Source organism: Mastacembelus armatus, chromosome 16 (genome assembly GCF_900324485.2).
Source record: "Mastacembelus armatus chromosome 16, fMasArm1.2, whole genome shotgun sequence".
NCBI lineage: Eukaryota > Metazoa > Chordata > Actinopteri > Synbranchiformes > Mastacembelidae > Mastacembelus > Mastacembelus armatus.
Genome location: NC_046648.1, coordinates 604,047 through 624,963, shown reverse-complemented (window position 1 = coordinate 624,963; position 20,917 = coordinate 604,047). Strand labels below are relative to the sequence as shown.

Below are 20,917 nucleotides of genomic sequence, written 5' to 3'. Positions count from 1 at the left end.
TGCTTGCTTTTGCCTGCAGCCCACTCATAGTCACTAAATCTGCCCCCAGATGCTAAGGAGACGGTGATGACGGTGTCAAGCCCTCACTCTCTCGAGAGCGCTCCTTGCCCCTGAGGCTCAGGCAGGAAATGTGCTGCTCCCGCCGATGCCTCTCCTGCTCCTTCTCCTGCTGGTTCTGCTGCTGCTGCTGCTCCAGACGACGCTCTTTCTCTGCAAGTTCCTGCTGCTGCTTCATAGCTTGGAGCTCCTGCTGCAGCTGAGAAACACACAGGCCTCAAATCAGCATAAAGAGAGCACACTGATGCATCTATTTTTTAATGACACTGGCTTCAGTGAACTTCAGCAGTTCCTATTTTTCCTGTGATGGACTACTCCATAGTCATCTGTAAAAACAAAAGTCAAGCTGTGCTGTGATGTACTGCTCCACACTGTCTTAGCGCGTTGGGTAGATTCTTCTTTCTGCACTCTCTAATGACGTCCTGAGCCATTATGATTTCTACTGAGCTGCACTGTGCCCTGCTGCTTTCAACACTGTGGTGCTGTAGTGTGCTGCTGTGTACGCCGCTGTCTCCATACACATGCTCAGTGCTCTGCTGACCTTGAGGTGCTCCTGGAGCTGAGCCTGGTGCTGACGGGTCAGTTTCTCATGCTGCTTCTGGAACTCGCTGATTAGTAGCTGCTTCTGGATCTGCTGCTGCTTCTGAATGAGGAGCAGCTCCTGCTGCAGCTGCCTCTCCCACAGTCCCGGGTCCGACCCTGGGCCCAGCATCCTCAGATCTGTGCGCAGGTCCAACGGAGATAAGGGATCCAGAGCCAATGGCACCTCCGGCTTAATGTCCACTGTTCCCCACAAAGGGAAAGGAAAAGAGAATAAAACAGATTAGCCAGTCCCTAAATGCACCTGTACCTTTATCAATTCTAATCATGCAACAGGAGTTGGCTTTGCACAGTGTATCTGCCCAGTGCTGCTGAGCACAGATCTAGTTAGAGGTAAGGACAGAAAAAACTGCACTATAAACAAAGAAGCACAGAGTTTAAGGTTTTAATGGCACCGACTGAGGAGGAGAGAATGAAAATGGTCCGAAACAAGGACCACAAGATCTTTATCTCCTGTGATCTCCAGTGACCCGCAATTATAATAGTTCCTATAAACAAACATGGGATCCTGTCCGTCATCATACAGTCTGCTGGGACCAGCTGTATAACTGACTCAATAGACATTTGGCACGAAATGTTGAAGTGGTCATTTAAGTGTTTACATAAACCCTCTCTTCCCACTGTTTGATAAATAAATAAAGGGAGTCCTTCTCTACAGAACACGGTGCTGGTACCCCTTGTTAACATAAAGGATCTAAGCCAAGGTAGTTGTGTTACTGTGATCCTTCCATCCCATTTCTTATGAGTGCAAGGTGTGCCTCCGTAAGAACTGCCTTTGTCTTTGACAACTGACTCCATTAAACATAACTGCCAAATACAACGTGAGAGGACATCCCTTTGGTCTCATGTTCTATATATAGTCCCTTTCACAGAGAAAATCAATTGCCGGTTAAGAACAGGAGGAGACAGGGCTGCTTCGTCTCTTTTCCACAGGGAACGATTAGTTATTGTACGATATTTATCTTTCTTTTTTTATGGTCCTGTTATATCCCACACTCCTGTATGCACCTGAATGCATCAGCTGGCATTTTCTACACAATCACACGTAATCTAGATATTACATATGTTATTTAAGCCCACAGTACATCTGACCAGTGATTCACTGCGAGTTTTCATTTCTTGTCAATAAAATTACTCTGATCATAATGAGACATTCAAGGAACACACACTGTCCAGACTGTATAATATCTCCATCCTGAGACCACAGAAATATTCAAACCTGGTTAAAGTCCCAGTGTTTGGAGGGAGACTTAAATATTCCAGGGTTACATTTCCAAAAACAGATACAGGCAGTGTGACTATGCCACCTGTTCTTCAGAAGTATGAGAGAAAAGGGACACGTCAGACGTCACATCACATCTTCAGATAAATAAATTTGTGTAGGTCACTGCATACACTTATCTTCATAAACAACAACAAGATGCCAATAAAAAGGAGTATAAACCAGCAGAAGCAGCGTCAGTCTACAGAAGCCATCAGTTAAGAGTCAGTGCCGTCCTGCCCACTGATGCAGTGAAGCTCACTGGCGCCCATTTGATTTGTCCTGTAGCCTGTTTTTCATTGCCACCATTCCATGTGTATGTGGCGGTGATGATTATAAATAGAAACATAAAAGCAAGTGGTGCAATCCTGGTCTGTGACAACCCCCATACCCTAGTATCCACCACCCTAACTTGCCGCTGCCATGGCAACGCTGGCGACGTAATTATGTCTCCCCATCCTGCAGATATCGAGTCTCACTGCATGTCATCTCCTGCCTACAGTGGCAATGAGACATGTTGACTATTATATCAGCTTTTCAGCGCTCTTATATAAGAAAGGAGTCCCCAGCAGAGAGAGGCAGCGAGAAAGCATTACAAAACACACACACACACACACACACACACACACACACAGGCTGTAGAGATTCAGCAGCCAAGTGATAAGTTGTCTTAAAACATGTTCAAAGAGTGCAGACAGCTAGAGGGGACTCCTGTGCTGTAATTCTTCTCTCTATGTTCTAAAAACAGCTCCAATCAAATGACAGAGGATGAGAACGGCTTGGCAGGCACAGAACAGGCACCTGTGGAACACACCCTTCTCTCCTGACAGGGAATATTAATCTTAACTTCTAAGTACTTGACAAAGGTCTGTTCCACAGGCAGCAGTGAGCCTGTGAACCACTGAAGGGCTCAGAGAGTCAGACACCCTTAGTGCTACTTTTGCCTAATCAACCTAAATATAGCAACAAAAACACCTGCTGCCTGGGAGAATTCACCACTGTGATATCTAATTAATCTCATATTTCATTCTGTACCCTCACTGTGACTGACATTAAGGATCTCCACTTTGATCAGCACATCAAACTGAGCCTGCATTAGAAAATCTCAGACAGTGATTCAACAGGATGGGAGGAGGGGGAGGGGGAGGATGAGGAGGAGGAGGAGGAGGATGAGGAGGGGGAGGGGGAGGATGAGGAGGAGGAGGAGGAGGAGGATGAGGAGAAGGAGGAGGAGGACTGTGAAGGTGTAAGCCACCTTTGATAACCAAGGCTGTATGAAATGGCCCTTCTGGAAGCCACAACAGCCTCATGTGCCTGTGCTGTTCTTGTCCACTGTGTTGGCAAGAATAATCCTGGATGGCGTGACGATGCTGAGGGAACACAGTAAGGCCTAAAGGTGAGTAGACACTGTCTGAGCTCCACTGAAGCCACTGTCTAATGTATCATACACAACTTCCTTCTTTGTCATTGACTTTTCTCTACGTGCTGACAGAGAAAATGACTAAATACACCCGTGTCTCTGTTTTTACTCAATCACAGAACACAACAGAGCCACAAACAGATAAACTCAAATGTGCCTTGAAACTACCTAAAGCTGAATTCTTGTATTTCTGTATTAAGAAAATACTTTTTAGGCAGAGGAGAATACGGAACCACCAGTGACTACGGCTAAATATAAATGCTTTTCTGAGCAGGGTCTTAATATAGACAATGTGCAAAAGACTGTCACAGTTGTGAGGCCGCCTGCTCGATTTAACCCTGGCAAAAATAAAAGAGCAGTGTTGCATTTATGTAACTTTCAGATCACTTTTGAAATGATCACTCGCAAAAAACAGGCTGCCACTTCTGCTTCAGTCGGCTTACAGTGCCACTAGTGTTCGTGCCCCTTCAAATTAATACTTTATTTAGTGAACATGTCTCCCAATTGGTAGAAAGTGCACAGAAGTGTCTCTTGGCACTGGTAAACAAAAGATTTATGAATGACAGGTCCCAAGTTTGTTTTTAGCACAAGGGAGTGACAAGCACCATGTCCCATGCCAAAATTCCTCCCTGTGGAGGGCCTGCCAAGGGGGATAGAGTGACTCATGGCCTGTGACCACACTCCCACTGCAGCATCGCGCCACCAGTGTCCTCAAAGTGTTTATTTCTATAACAGATCTGCCTCTCATTAGCCTTGGTGGTGGTTAGAGTGACAATCACAGCCTTAATTTGAGATGTTGGATGGCTGTCTATTTTTTTTATTTTTTTTTATTTTGCCTCAGGCCACATTAGCAGGCTTCCCACCCCAGAGAGCGAATACACACACGCCAGCAGAGTTACCTCTATTATGTGTGAAGAGTCTACAGTACGTACAGAAATAGTACATTATCAACATTATCAACACGGGTCAGTTTGTTAGTCTTTACCAGTTTTAGAAAAAAAACCCTTGACACATCCTGCTTGAATATAAACTGCAAACTAACATGAGAAAGAAGTTATAAATATTTCAAACATCGTCTGCTGAATATAAATGGAGCGTCTGTTCTTATAGTTAGCTTGTACGTGTAGTAGGGGTATTTTTGGTGTCACTGATTAGAGATAATAATATTCAGATTTCATCAAAAAGCAGAAGAACATACTGTCCTTAGTGTAAAGTGAACAAGTGAACTGCCTGAGTACAGTTGTTTTTCAGGAATCCCACATATGTAGAGTGAGAATAAAAGTTTACCCTGAAAAGTCTGAAGTTAAAAATATTTTTTCTTTACCAAAACTATATGCTGTTCCCCAGTAACTCCGGCCATATGTGCAATATCGCCAAAACAGCAACATCACTAGCAGGTCTGTCCTATTTTTATATATGGTAAACATTATAAATAACACAAGGAGCACCGATGCAGCAAAAAAGGATTTGCAGAGGCATCACACACATTTGTTAAAAATAATCTCATCTCATTTAAATGAAATGAAGCACCACTGATGGGACATGTAGCAAAAACATCTGAAACAGGGTTAACAGCCTCCTGAACTGCAACAGGTTGTCGCACTGCCACCTTCATAAAGGTTTTATTAAATGCACGCAGCACAGTGGACTCCTCCGTTTCATAACTTTGGTATTAGTTTGTCATCTTTAGCTTCTGTGGTCAGACGTTACTCCGTGAACTGGCTGGCAAAGCTCAAACATGCAGCATCTCCAAAACATTAACAAACATAAACCTGTGAGCCAATAGAAAACTACAGAGAAACAAATGTAAATCCTATTCTACCTATTGCAGTATTTTTCTGTGGTTTTTACAGTTTTTACAGCTTTTACTGAGTGAATTTTGGCCTAAACAAAAACACTAATACAACTCCCAGAACATCACCGACACATTTTAAGGTGAAATCCATCCCCATTGCTCCACCTGCGTTCCAGCGACACATATTAGTCTAAAAGATGTTCAGAGTGTGCTAAGTACTGACCATGGATCAGTATTTTCAGTGTATATACTATTACTGATTTAGAACCAAATGGATGGATGCATGCAATGAATATAAAGGCACAGTTTGTCTTTTCACTCTAAACGTGTAGCATATATGACGTGAGACGGTTGCTGATCTAAATTCCCAGCAAAATGTATAAGGCAGTATAAATAGAACCAGAGATACAGAAGATGTTTGAGGGCAAAAATAAGCTGATGCTTGGGACTGCAATGTGGTGCTGGATCTCTTATTAAGTGCCTTGTTATTTTGAGCAGCTGGCATGTCTAAAGCAGGAAACAGGTCTTTATTTTTAAGACTCAGGCTCGTCCTTGCAGCTGAGCCAGGGCTGTGGCTTGCAGGCTATCTGCTAACAAAGACAACCGAGCTGAACCAGCATGGGTCTTTCGCTGAGGGGAGCCAGGGGGGCAGATGTCTGCTGCCCTCCCATCATACCAAACCATGTTACAAAACAACAACCACACTAAACAGCATATATTAAATCCCCATTCGAGGAAAAAGGCAAAAACACAGATAGAACTGTGGGTCACTATTACAGCAGGTCCCTCTGTCCAGATTTCTTTATCATTATTCAATTCTGTGTGGACAACACTGGCAGCAATAAAATTCCTAATAAATCAATCAGTGAAATATGATGCCTTAATGAGCCACAGCAAACCCTCCAACCAATGGAAAAGCATCTTAGCATCACTGGTAAACACAAGCCATAAGCTGCTTCTCTCCAACATGCATATTGAGACAAACACGGGTAAAAAATATGCAAAAAGCCCTGAGTGTTTTCAGATGGGCTTTTCGTTCAACAGCCTCTTCACCTTACTGTCACCAATGGTCTGAAATAATATGTTAATTCGTTCTTATGATGAGCAATTGTTAAGCAACACTGAAACCAAATCTGATATTATTTCTGTGTTATTATCTCTTTAACAGTGAACGCTTGAAATACGCAACGTGAATAGACACAGGATACAGACAAGAGGACTTGAAAGGTGCAGCATTGTTTTCGTCTGAAAGCTCCCTGTTTACCAGAGCTTGCATGATATTTTACATGGTATTTTACATCAGGGGGAACTAATTAGTTTTCCCTGGAGAGCCCATCTGAGGACCATTTGCCTCAGAACTTTGATGTTACTGACACTAATCAGAACAAAAATGCGATTAGTGCCCTTTATTTTCATGTTCCACTTGAAATGCACCAGTAAAGAAGTAGAGTTATATAAAATGTCAAGAAGTTTTCTTTAGAAAACAATTCAAAATAACCTGCTTAACCTGCTTCTCTCACACAATGACCACTTCACCAATAATATTTATAACAAAACACGACTATCCTAAAACATTAATACCCAGTCAGTAAACTGCTATAAAGGCATCTTGGAATCACATTTATAGGAAAAAAAAAAAAAGTGATTTACCATAAAGTAGGAAGAACAAATGAAACCAGCAAATGATAGAATCCTCTATAAATATCTGTTCCAAACTCCTGTTATATTAGGAGCACGCCGAGATGGAACGATAACGCACAGACGCCTAATCTTAGCAGGCTAATGCCATAATCTGAAAATAACTCACCCAAGAATAGCTGACCCACAGAATAAGCAAGGAGCCAGAATTCAGGTGCTTGGCCTATCTGTTGTTTGGCTCGGAGGCCACTAAGACAGAGGAAGAAAGTCCTGCTCCTGTAGTCCAAAAACCTACTCTATTGACAGAGATGGAATGTGTCATCTCCCTGTCATGCTCCTGTTTTTTTTCCCCTCCTCACTTTTAGCCCAATACCTCTGGATATTTTCAGTCACCCATTTTGCTTTTCTAAAGTCAGACCTAAGGCTGCAAGGCTTTATACATATATATATATATAAATATATATATATATATACACATTTAAATATAAGGCTTTTCAACTTACAGCTTTTATTACACCTAAAACTCTGAGTGGGCAGTCACTGCACAAAATTCATATTCATGTTTAACAATTCAATTATCTCACACCCTGTTGCTGTCTCCTGCTGTCGGCTAAATAATAATCTAGTGGCAAGTCAAAGGTCATAGAATATATTTTAGTAAATTAGGCACAAACATGTTTCTCCACCGTCATCAGACATGCATACCAGAAATGGTGTTAGCGTGTTGTCACAGAACACAATGCTTCGACTCTAAATTAATTTCAAAAGGCATGGTTTTTACGTTTCATAAATAGCCACATGGTGAAAACAAATCAAAGCAACTAAGGTGTGACTCATCTTGAGTCAATACAGTGAATAGACATTACTCATATTGATGTCAGCCATGTATTCTTCAATTGAATCCTCGGGTCGAAAATAGAACCGTGTGTGTGGTAAATATCCTCAGAGAAACCTTTCAGTTGTCCCTTCAGTATTTCTGTCACAGTTTTTCCTGTTCCCTGAAAAGTGCATGCTGACATGGAAGCTTGCGAAACATAACATCCCTTTCATGTTCACAGTGACTCATTTCTGGCAACTCATGCAGGGGGAACAGTGTTAACACATTTCCTCATTTTAGTAGAAAAACAACACAATACGACGGGACAACGGCACTTTTTAGCTCCTTATGATACATATTTTAGCATAGATGAATGTGGCAGTCACACACTAAAGCACAGCTCCTAAAGCAGCATATATGTGATCACAGAAGTAAATACCTTGATTCAGGAAGAAGTGCCTGATCCTACCACGTTGCAGTGCTGAGAAGCTTTGAGTTTCCTATTCACACAGAATCACCGGCTGAGCGCAAAGAGTTGAGAGTACGTGAGAGAGCGACAGCATGAATGTGTGCAGGGAACAGAGGATGCAAGATAGCTGAGAAGTAGGAACTCATTCAGTGAAAGAGGAAAAGACAGAGACCGGAATGTAAAGAGGTGATAAAAGACGGACAAAAACTGAGAATCCTCAAGAAGAGTAAAAACACAGGGCTGTGTGATCACCTGAGTTGTTCACGTTGTGCATCGCGCTCAGGTTGGGGAGCTGCTGGTGTTCAACGCGCCCCTCTGTTGTGGAGAAACTTGACTCACCCTCGTAAATCGTCTGCAGCATACTCCACTCAGCGCTCAGGTCTCATCGCAAGCCTTGTGTTTCCTGTCACCAAGAGCCAACCCTCAGCCACTCAGGGGCGAGACCACGACAACAGGCAGCTCTCTCCCTTCCTCTGCCTCCTCCTCTGAGAAGCCACTCTCACTGTAGAGCAATAACACAAACTGCACACTCTCTGCAGGTTTGCCACTCTCTCGGCAGTCTGGTTCAAACACTAGCACAATGTTAGAAAAAGACTGTCAAGTCCAGCTATTTTTTTTCTTATCTGCCTCGTCCCCTATTTCTCTTCACTCTGTGGCTTGTTCACTGCTCAGCAAAGTGCCTGAGCAGAGCCTGAGAAAAATGTAAAGCTGGGTAGCGAGGAAAGCTGTGTACTGTGTACCGAGCTCCTCGCTGAGGCAGTAATGCAAGCCAGGGAGGGAGCAAGCTTCATTTGCATGTGAATCAACAACTGCGTGGCCCACAGGTGACAGAAATAGAACAATGGCCAGCCCTGGCTAAAAATAGGTCAGGCGAGGCGCTGGGATTGGAGCAGCATTGATGCGTTTAAAAATACCACACCAAACACAGCTGTCTTCTTTTGCTACTGCCAGAAGGCATGTCTCCTGACTCCCTCTCTGCAGATGGAAGCTTGATTCCTCTCTCTCTCTTCTGATTTGTTGAACCTGTCTCTCTCACAAGCCCTATTTATGTCTTCATTTTGTTCTCTCAGGTACATCGGTGGAGTGAGCTATTTTTGCCTTGATCTACTAAAAAAGAGGCAACTTCACCTCTGTGCATATTATGTTATGTCGAAGGTTTGTAAAACATCTATGGATATTTACCATAATACACAAAACATAAAATTAGTATATTTAAAATCAAAAGACCACATATTTCTACAAAAGCATCTAAATACAAAAATGATAACATCTGGCTAAAATCTGCATGTGTGACGAAAACCCAACAACATGTGAGACAACAAATGAACACCGTGTTCGTTTTAGACCTGGAGTGTAATCTCACTGCATTAGTTCAGTGTTAGTGGGGTTCAGTGTGTATCCAGGGCAGTGCTGCTACTTGGGAAGCATGCTTTCAGCTAGCCGAGGCAGCCAACTGTGAGATGCCATAACAGCATGATCGCAATTACATAAACCTGTCAAACAGTGTCATCTACAGCTACACATCCCGTTTCCTCAATACAGCTTAGTGCTGGATTTGAGAAACTACAAACATTCAGCTCAAGAAATTCAATAGTGAATTTTAAGCACCAAGCAGCTATGCTACTGCTACTTTTTTGAAATTAATATTGCATCCCAAACTTTCAAGATCCATAACTAATATAATCTGACTCCAGTCCATAAAAGTCAAATCAAATGTTCTAGCTGACCACTGATGCAGAGCTGGGTTTGTGGCCAAGCAGCCTGTGCCTTTAAATTTTTCATCTTCCTTCATAATTTGACCTGTCCCCCAGCCAGGGGCGTGGAGCCAGCATAGCTATTTTTAGGTCCTGTGCTCTGACGACTCCGCTACAGAGACAGAGAAGGAGTTTTACAGTGTTGTTTCAGCTGGACAAACATTTAACCCCTCAATCCTTTCATCACAACGCAGCCAAGAAGGAAATTCACAGCTTGAAGGGTCGCCTCAGACATTAAACAACTCTAACGTATGATATATGTTGTGTAACTTGATAATTCAGAATCAGACGTAACGCGTACATTCATTTTTATTTCATCATAATTCAAATAAATAGAGTGAATTTTTAAAAAAATCTTTGTTAACTGAATGTAAAAGCAGCAGGAAAAAAACCAGCAACAAATGATTACTCAAATCCCACCTTAGCAACACTCTGCAGTGAAACACATTTATCATTCTCTTGATCTTTGTGAATTAGTTTTGGCATTCAAGCTGGATAAGATGGTGAGAGAGATAACAAGCATCCAAGTCCAAGGTAATAACAGCCATAGACCCAGAGCTCCATCTGTCACAGTATCAGTAAGAGCAGGCAGGCTCTGACCTCAACATACGTGAAGGTATAATTGATTAAAACTGGAGCTGAGGCCATTACAACACATCACAGTTATCATAACAAAGGACTTCCTACCTCTATGGCATGGCTGTGATTTTGCCCGAAACTTGACCATCTCCTAAAATTGAAAGGTGAGATATTTTTACAGTGTTCCTATTCCTGTGGTTTTTCACTATTACATTACCTGTTGCAAATTCAGAGCCCATTTTATTTTCAAATATTCATGTTCAAATCATGGTTTAAATAATCTTTTTCACAAAATGTCAACACATTTTAGCTGAAGCTTTTTTTCTGCAGTCAGCAATCCCAACACAATTTTTTAGAAATTGCATTTTCTAGTCACAAAATGTTCTGCACATTGTACATAAAGTATATTTCTGCTTTTATAAGAAATCAAACTAATTTCTCTGCACTTAAAAGTAAATAATAAGTCTGCAATATCATCGTGACAAACAGCAGTGGATCTGTCCTACTGCCCCCCAAGAGAAAAAAAAAACCCAAAGACGTTTCACTAGGACACGTTAGCAGCGATTAACCTACACCTTTTATTTATAACTAGCTTCCTGAGGCTGATTAGGGATTGTAAGATTGGAAATAGCGTTGTTCCAATAGGCAGGGTCCAGTAAACCTGCAATGTGGCAAGCCCATTATAGCTCCTACTGCGTCATTGGCGGCCTTTGTCTACTTTAGTCCTATTAAAGCATTTAAGTGTGAACGTCAGCGTCCCTGCTGGAGAGCCACTCCACTCTGCTCTCCGGGGCCGGGGCTGGATTGTCTGTCACCTCCCCACACAAACGCTGTGTGTGTGTGTGCATGAGTGTGTGTGTAGGTGCACGTGTGGATGTTTTGACATCAGAGCACCGACGTGTGGGGGAATATCACAAATGAGGGAACAACTGGGTCAGCCTGGTGAAGTGCCTTTGGCACTTTCCAAATATAAATGAAAGGCCATTATAGCCTATTTTAAAGAGCAAGAGATGTCAGTATGCATACCGACATCCGTACACACATCATCATCGTTTTGTTTACTTCACATTAGTCACTTTGAAAGGTCTACTGGGACTGGGAATATAACAAAGATATATTTCCCACTGTGGTGCTTGAGCTCTTTCTGTTCTATTTCAAGAAAACTGTGGTCATAACCTGGAGACTTGTTTTTTTCTACCAAATAACCACATTACCACAATTACTGTACCCGTTCCAAATCAACTCCCAAAGTTCCGCGGCTTAATCACCATAGCACTGCTGCCTTGTGACACACGGTGCATGATGAAACCCAGCAGGGAGCCAGACTAGAGAAGGAAGGGAGCTAAACTTAAGTGTTGCAACAGATATGAGGGGTGGACAAACACCGCTCCTTAAAGCTCATTTATCCAGCTACAAAATGCTTTGTTCCCCTAATAGCACATGATCCATGTGTGGGAGGGAATGAGTCAGCCATGTTTTGTTGTCTCCATGTTCTCTGAACTTCAAAGCTACCATGTTTCTCAAAGGAGGATTGTCTATTGTTCATAATAAACTGATCACACAGTGAATCTCACAGCCTTCTTACATGATCTGATTTGACAAACATGTTTATGCAAATGAGTATTTATAGAATTCATTTTAACCACCTCTGACTTTCTATCTATTGTTTGGCTTCCTGCCTGTGTGGATGCGGAGTTTCATCATGCCACCCTGGGACGACTGTGGCGGATGTGATCGCTGCCAGGTGCTGATTTCTCTACTGAGAGGGGACGTTCCTCCCAAGAGAAGGGCTTACCAACAGCAATTTCTGACGTAACCATTCACAGTATGAAGCCGCAGCTCTTTGCTGCCAGAACAGCCTGCTGTGTCAGTAACTGAGCTCAGCCAGTCTACCTGTTAAAACCTGCTAAAAAGTTCTGTCACGTCAAACAGCCCACTTTCCGTTTACCTTGCGGTCAGTCTCATAAAAGCACAAACACACTACAAACAGTTGACTTGATGGTAAAATCCAATTAGTGTGTACATCTGGATGTGTTATGTGAGTGTGTTTCCTCACTAATGATTTGGGCGCTCTTGCTTTTATTGGGTTACTCTGTCTGGCGTCCTGTGGTATTTCCTGTTGGACTTTTAGGGTGATACAGAATGCACTTAACAGGCTGGATCAAATAACACCAAAAAGCATATAAAGGCAGTCATGTTTGGTGCTTAGTCTTGAAACACTGCCAAAAAACTTTTGCAATGCAGTTAAAAGTAATAGTCAGAAGCGGCCCATGCGCCTTTATGCATTTCTCTCTTATGAGAGAGGCCAAAGATAAAAAAGAATCAAAATCCTTAACAATAAAAAACACTTTTAGAAAAAGGTGTTGTGAGCTCTCTATCTAAGATGTCAGAAACAGGCTACAGCATGATATAGATCCAAAAAGGCAGAACACATTTTCAAAGTATCTACTAAATATTATTACTAACCTTAACGTCCGTTTACTCTCTAACACTGAATAGGCCCCTGATGCTGTGCCTTCATCTGCTGCCATAGGCTTTCTAAAAATAGATGTGGAGCACAAAGACACGCTGGGAACAGAGGACAGCTTTCAGTATTTTACTGATCAATATGCTCATCTCTGCTGGAAACCATTGATCTCCTGCTTGTATCAAATTGACCATGTTGTTGTACAACTTCAACCCTGTATTCAGTCATGACACGCTCACTTTATGTTCCCTTGCCCAGCAGCTTCTCTCAAAGCAACACAAATGTTTTATCCTCTAACAATTTTCTAGAACAGAAAGGCCTGAGTGGAGCCTTGGAAAGAACATTCCTTAATGTCAGCTGGTACTTTACTGCACTATTAACCTATAAACATGAAGCAGAACATTTTCTGGCTGAACCCCCAGCATGTAGAATCACTGCATCAGTGGCTCTTGTAGGGCTATCTCACTCGAATGCCTGACAAAGTCAAATGCCTCATCAATATCATACAAACCACAGGCACATGTGACTTTGATGAAATCCAGCCAAGTTGACCTTAGAAAATCCCTCAGGGATTAATAAAAACAAAGGTTCTCTGTTCAGAGGCATCCTTCCCTTCCACATCCTGCTAGCTGAGCCCATTTAAGAGTGGTTAACCATAGCATCACCCCACCCAGGTGCCTTGGAGCTACATACATATCTTAATACGATAACAAAATACATACTTCTGCTGTCACCAAAGCTTTTAAAACCACATTTTATCAATCTTCTTTGTCATTTGGCAAAATACCAGAAGTGTTATTTCAGTCACAGAAAAACTGCAGGCAGTTTTCACCCAACCTCCAGGTTTTCTTTCACAGGGACGAATCTTTCAGTGACGTGAATGAGCACATTGATCAAGTAAAAACACAGCAACATGGTGAAAACTGTCTTTGTTTGATAACAGGGCACTGCTACTGCTTGGTTGGTCTTCTGGATTTATCAATTATTTTTATATACTCTAACAAAACTCCATTCAAGGATTTTAAAGGTCCACATTAAAAAGCTCAACAGGAAATCAATTTTACTATGGGAAGGGTGGGCTGACATTTATTGTCCAGGCCACTTCCACCTACACCACCGTTCCTTTGCTTAACCTCAGTGTGCATACGCTGCTCCTGTGGTGTCTCAAAGGTCTCCAACGCAACAATACCTCTTCCTCTGATTTTTAAGGCAGTGCTATGCATACCGGGAAATGTCCCACAGTGGACCCACCACCTCTGCTACAACGTTAGTGCCTGGGCTGCTCAGTATGCATTAACCTGCCCCCCACCCTCATGTATTTTAAACACCTTGCTAGGATGACCTTGACTTTCTGGATCTTATTATAGCATCATACTATACGTACTGTATATTTATATTTTTTTCCTGCCATGGTTACAAATGAGCCCGTACGAGCCTTCACAGTTTGAATTTAATGGAGGATACTGGTTTATGCTGCACAAACTCACAAGTAAGCTGTAAATTATTCAGTTCCTGTGGAAGCACCTAAAGAAGTCACAGATGAAAGGTACCAACAAAGATGTTTAGCATGATGCATGGCAGCACAGTGCAGAGGATGATGGGATGGCATGGGGTGTCAACCAATAAGCCTGTAAAATCTGAGGTTCTTCTGTTTCTGCCATCAAGAAAAACAGCCCCACCCTGTGATACTCAAGTGACAATGCACCTGTTGACCTGGACATACCTGGAACTGTGAAGCTCAGCTCATTCATCATCCTCAATGATGTTACCATGCAGATCTGACAGACCAGGATCAAGTTAGGTCAGGGGTACTCTTCACGGCGCCTGCCAATGGGCATACTGACAGACAGATAAGTAGATAGTTAAAAAAAGTTTAAAAAAAAAACAAAAACAAAACACACACATGCTTCAATTAAAAACAAGCTGTGAAAAAGGCAGCACACTGACAAAAAGAACAGCATATTAATCTATCTTAAACACTTGAGGCAGGAGCCTTAACATTCCCCATTTTTCATCCAAACAAAAGACCTATCAAAGTCATGAATGATTCATCTATCCAACTCTATTTGGACAGGAAGTTAAAACAAATGGAAGTAGCCCCCCCCCCTCCTGAGCTCAGGGGTCTACACTGAGAACACCAGGCTGAACCCACCATGTTCTGTGTCTCTCCAGATTCCCCCTGTGGCCCAATGTTCTCCTCCTACCATCTTTATAGAGAGAAAAATAATTCCTCACACATACACCACTACCTCCTCCTTTATTCTCCACCAGCCCAACAGCGAGATTTGCACTGTGAGAACACCTCTGACTATTTTCACCCTACAAGACATTTTAGAAAATGTTGTGATTAGAAATCGAGTGTTTTAGGACTCAATTTATAAGATACATCATCTGGCTGGTTTACGGATTGATTGAAATGCCATTTGTGCTTTAATTGCAACTGTGATGAACAGAGTTGCTGTTAATAACTTACAACTGCAAAATATAAAATAGAAGCAACAAACGATGAGAGTGCGAGTGACAAAAACACATATTTTAGTCAGGGAATAGTTTTGCTGCATCTCAGCTAAACTCAAGTTGTCTGTTATACAGTCACATGTTTCCATCCACTGGAGCAGCAGCGGCCAAGAAAATCAAAATAAATAAAGGTGTGAATATGAGAGCTGCACTCTACATGGTTCTGTTGAACTTCAACACACCTACAGCGCCCACAGAGGAGCCTGATCAAAAACAGAACCTTCTACAGAACCTTTCTAACATCCATCCATCCATCCATCCATCTTCTATACCCGCTTTTCCTGTTCAGGGTCACGGGGATCCGCTGGAGCCTATCCCAGCTCTCTCTCGGGTGGAAGGCAGGGGTACACCCTAGACAGGTCACCAGTCTGTCGCAGGGCCCCTTTCTAACATCACATGTTAAAATCTTGATTTGAGTTGTGAACAATGCATCTTATATTTAAAAATATAGAAAAGGTCTTAAGAGGATTATATGAGCCTAAGGAGTTAAATGTTAACAGTTGGAACATGACAGAAACAGTTTGTTATGTTCTTATCAGTGATGATAATCTGTTAGCGGAGGTCCTGACATCCTTTTATGTGGTGAGGCTGTGTTGTATTGCAACACATATAATTGCTAGTTTTATCCTGTCATTTAAGCTTCCTCTGCCACAAAGATGAAGAGACAAAACAATGAGCTATACTGCAGACCAGAGCCCAGCACCTTCCTCTGGGCATCAACAACACCCCTCCTTCTGCAAAAACTCACTGACCCAAACCGATTTTTTTCAGTCTAAGAGAAATGTCAAGTCCAGACCTAGAACCCGTCTCTTTGAAGGGAACACAGCAGCCAAATATAGCCTGCTAGCCTCTACGCCTCCTGACATACATCAGCCTCTACGGGTTCTGCTAACGGTGGTTAATTTTGGCTGACTGCCATGCAGTCACTTACTATTAGACATCATAACTATACAATGAAAATTATAACCGAGCAATGGAGTCTACACTGTTGCCTGGTAACCTAATGCCATGTTGGAGATTTATCTTGTTATGGAACAGAAAACACTCACAGCCAGAGCCAATAATAGATCCTGGACCACATAAAATAGTTTAAGGCTGTCAACAAGCATGACCGACATGAAGCTGAGAAACAAATCATGATAGATGCATGTTTAAGACGCAAATCTCCCTTCTCAGTGTGCATTTATAAAAAAATTTGGAAGTGTGTTTGTAACTGTAACCACGGGTGAAGTTATATAATGATCATTCATCTGTGATTTCACAAGTGAAATGATAGATAGCATGACAGCTTATTTCCAAGTGTGAAATCCAGCTAAAGAACACATTATGCTGAGTGACACAGTACAGTGGGTGCTAACTACTATTGCTGTTTTTAAGTCTTTTAGATATAGAATTACACAAATTGCCTCTCCCTTTAAATATGTGGATCAAGACAGAGTCACAAAGGCACATTACTTAAAACGCAGTACTCTGCAATGCTTTGTGCTCATGGTTGTTTTTAATATAGTTGCAATATGAACATGAAATATGAGAACATTAAAATTAGGCTAGACATCCTAACTTTGAGAAAAACAGACAAATAATTCTGTGCATAATGAGTTTCATGAGTATGATATGTGTCTTTTGGGATTTGTATATTTACCTGGTTTTAGTTACACAACAAATACTCATATATGGACAAAATCACTGAATTACATACAATTATAAAGCTACTTCAGACAATCTGTTGTAAAAGAGGCCCAACATTAGACAACATGCATTCTTTGTGAACTGTAAATGTCTGGCCGTTGCTCCATACACACTCTCTCTCTAACAGTTATTGCATTAACTCTTTAAATAGCCTAATATGCTCTGTTCAGTACATACCACCCATAACCTGCTCACACTAAATTAACATTAAAATTACTAATTCTAATATATTTTAACACCAAAACGTGTTAACTCTGCTGTTCTGTTTTTCCTGTGTTATGAAGAAATAAATAGAGAAGGTCCTCCCGTTGAAAAAACCTGTTAATGTCAGATTCATCATGCACCATTAATACGTTATGACTGATGAGGAGGATTTGCTATTGCAAATGTCAAATCAAATCGAAGACAGTTTGAACACTTCATTACTGTTATATATATATATATATATAGACAGATATAGATATAGAAATATATATATATGTAAATATAGATAGATACATAGAGACAGATAGACAGACAGATAGATAGACATAGATAGATAGACAGATAGATAGATAGAAATAGACAGAGATAGATAGATCAATCGATAGATAGATAGATAGATAGATAGATAGATAGATAGATAGATAGACAGACATAGATAGATAGACAGACAGATAGATCAATCGATAGATAGATAGATAGATTGATAGATTGATAGATAGACAGATAGATAAATAGATAGACATAGATAGATAGATAGATAGATAGATAGATAGATAGATAGATAGATTGATAGATAGATAGATAGACAGATAGATAAATAGATAGACATAGATAGATAGACATAGATAGATAGATAGATAGATAGATAGATAGATAGATAGATAGATAGATAGATAGATAGATAGACAGATAGACAGATAGATAGATAGACATAGATAGATAGATAGATAGATAGATAGATAGATAGATAGATACACAGATAGATCGATCGATAGATAGACAGATAGATAGATAGACAGACAGACAGACAGACAGAGATAGATAGATAGATAGATAGATAGATAGATAGATAGATAGATAGATAGATAGATAGACAGATAGATAGATAGACAGATAGACAGATAGATAGATAGATAGATAGATAGATAGATAGATAGACATAGATAGATATGTATGTGTACTGTGCTCAGTTGAAGCAGAAGATTGTCATTTTGTCATGCCATACTTTATATCACCCAACACAAAACAAATCTATTAGAACTGCCATTTCTACAGTATGACATGAAGGCGGTCTCCAGACTGTCGCAGTCAGTCAATGATGGCACACAATCACAGGAAATAAATTACAGTGGCAAAGTGTAACTCATCATTTTCATCACTTAAGATGTAAAAAAAATGAAAATGCACTGTATTCTTTTGATATTGCTTCTTGTGCCACCTCTGCTAGTAGCAGACTGCTTATCCTGCGGTGTCTATATTATGCACGGTAAATCTGCCAGACACCAACTTTAAGATAATAGTAAGTCACTATAGTTAACACGTATTACACAGCAGTGATGACATACAACATTCTGTTAACGTGAATACCGCTTGCCAAGTATATAGCTGAACATGCTAACTTAACAGGTCCAGTGAATAATTCACAGATGCCTGCTAGGATTTCGATCGAAAACATTTTGTCTCATTAACACATTCGCTGGTACTATGAAATTATGTGTTAGGCTAAGTGTAAGGTGCTGTTAAAATGACTTTCTCTCCCTGACACAGCTCAGATGGTACCTGCCCCCTCAAGCCATCTGAGCAGTGCAGACATCTGTGAACATTAACTTGCCAAGAACAAGTCTAATGTAAAAATATCATAAATATTCTGAAATGGAAAGATGGCTGAAGGGTCATTTGGAGTGACTGAAAAGCTTTCATGTCAAGTATGAGCAGTGTTTTTACTTTTACTTTAAGTAAAACTGTCAGGTACACTGGAGGGGCTGTGGTTCTTGTGCTTTCCATTAACCTGCTTAGAGGAGATTGTGCTGCCACCACATGGAAAATGCACTGGTAACCATAGCCTTTGTACAAGAGCCATTTCAAATATGAAATGTGCCAAACGTTTCTGCTGGAGTGACACAGAGTCCATCAAAACAAATGAGAACCAAACTAACATTATGATATAACTCTCATTACAACAGCTGAGCTACCAAATAACTCTAATTTAGTTAATGTCATCTAAAAAAAACAAGCTCCTCACTTCTGACGCCAGCCCGTTCATGTCTTGGATCTTTGGTATCTGCAAAAACAAAATATCCAGGAAAGTGGCTGCAGATTCCTTGACGCTCCAGTCACATGCACATCGCACACTTCAGTGACCATTTAAATTCTTTTAAATCAATTAAAATAGAAAAAAATATACTGGATGTCTTAAAAACAGAAGCATTTCAGAGTAAATTTGGACAAAATGAGTTTAGAAATAAAAAGTAAACTGAACAATTATTGCTATTTTCAAAACTTTACATACAAAATATATGATCAACACAATGCACTGTTAAAATTCAACTACAAAGTTACTAAGCAGGTAAAATGAAGTCTACCCTGACTCATTAATGCAGCAATAAAAATGATCTAGTAGCATACTATAATAAAACCGAAAGTTTTTATTCTGCATTAGTACATTTAGGCTGTTTTTGATACTAATTTTGGTATTTAATGTGTTTAACCTTTTACTTGATATAAATACAGGGTTTTTAGTTGTAGCAAGTACACAGTACATGTTATGGCGTAGCCTATATACTCAAATGATACTGAATACCACCAATGCCTCAGTGTGTTGTGATGTTTACAAGTATTTTTGCTTAGTTAGAATTAGTGAAGCTTCGGTTGTTCTCGTGTCATGTTCCATACAGACTGTTATTTAATTTATTAACATGAATTTATTAATGTTATTTCATTTAAATTGAAAATGTAAGCATATTAAAACATTAGTCCAATACACTGGTGCTGTCATGGGGTGATGCAGCTGGTGAATTGAGTGTTTTTGACATGGACTTTCATACTTCAGCTTGGTTTGGATCATACCTTCATAGGCAGCTCTATTTATAGGTGGCAGTCTGCACTACAATACCCCACATCCTAGGCCTGATAACAGCCTGCGAAAGCAGTGATGATACGCTGTGACAGCACTTTAGCAGAAAAAAAGAACAACAACAAAAAGAGACCTTTCTAGTTCTGTAGAGGAAACGTCAAAACCTGTTGGAATACAGTTCCAGCCTACTTTCACTGGCGGACTCACAATAGAAACCGATGACTAAGCGACCACCTGTGACCGCAGAACAATCTGCTACTTGCGATATCAATGCGCTGAGCATTAGCATTAGCTTTGTAACGTTAGCTAACTTACTGTACAAACCACTAAAACCCGCTTGGCAGAGCAATAAAACTATCCTTAAACAATCACAACTATAAACTAAATATTATTTGACCCTTTGCTTTTACTGTTCAGGCTTTAAATACCGTTTCATACTTTCATAAAACTTGTTTTTAAGCAAATGTACTACAGTATTGCTTCATAAACATCAGCTAACCCTGCAGCTACATTTTCATAGAGGCTGCTGAGGTTTTTTCCCACGAACCATCTAAAATTTGTTCCCCTGCATATTTTTAACATGATAAACTCTGAAGTAGCGTTGGAGACGTCTACCTTGGGGATTAGACGAGTGTGCTGCCGTGTTTACATCGCTGTCGGTGACGACCGAGCTAAAAATAGTCCTAGTTGGTTGAAAGACAGGACGATATAAAATCTTGTCCGCTCCGTTTGCTCCATTTATAATCTGATAATCTCAGGGATGGAGAGACGAGGCAGCTCCGGCCTCTAGTGGCTG

The 20,917-nt window shown here is 40.8% G+C and overlaps 1 protein-coding gene across 8 annotated transcripts in view; it reads right to left on the bottom strand.

Annotated features, from left to right (window-relative positions):
• The window catches only part of hdac9b (histone deacetylase 9b), a 33,502-nt gene extending 12,585 nt beyond the window's left edge, over positions 1 to 20,917 (bottom strand). The window contains exons 1-4 of one of the 8 annotated variants that reach the window (XM_026293170.1): positions 20,737 to 20,917; positions 14,581 to 14,696; positions 599 to 840; positions 88 to 256 (exon numbers count right to left, since the gene is read on the bottom strand). In XM_026293170.1, the coding sequence (XP_026148955.1) occupies positions 88 to 256; positions 599 to 840; positions 14,581 to 14,629 (460 nt within the window). In that variant the 5' untranslated portion in view covers positions 14,630 to 14,696; positions 20,737 to 20,917. Of the gene's footprint in view, positions 1 to 87; positions 257 to 598; positions 841 to 7,637; positions 7,977 to 8,027; positions 8,110 to 8,309; positions 8,838 to 14,580; positions 14,697 to 20,736 lie in introns of those variants that run through there. The other 7 variants (XM_026293175.2, XM_026293174.1, XM_026293176.2 and 4 more) reach the window with 7 other exon arrangements.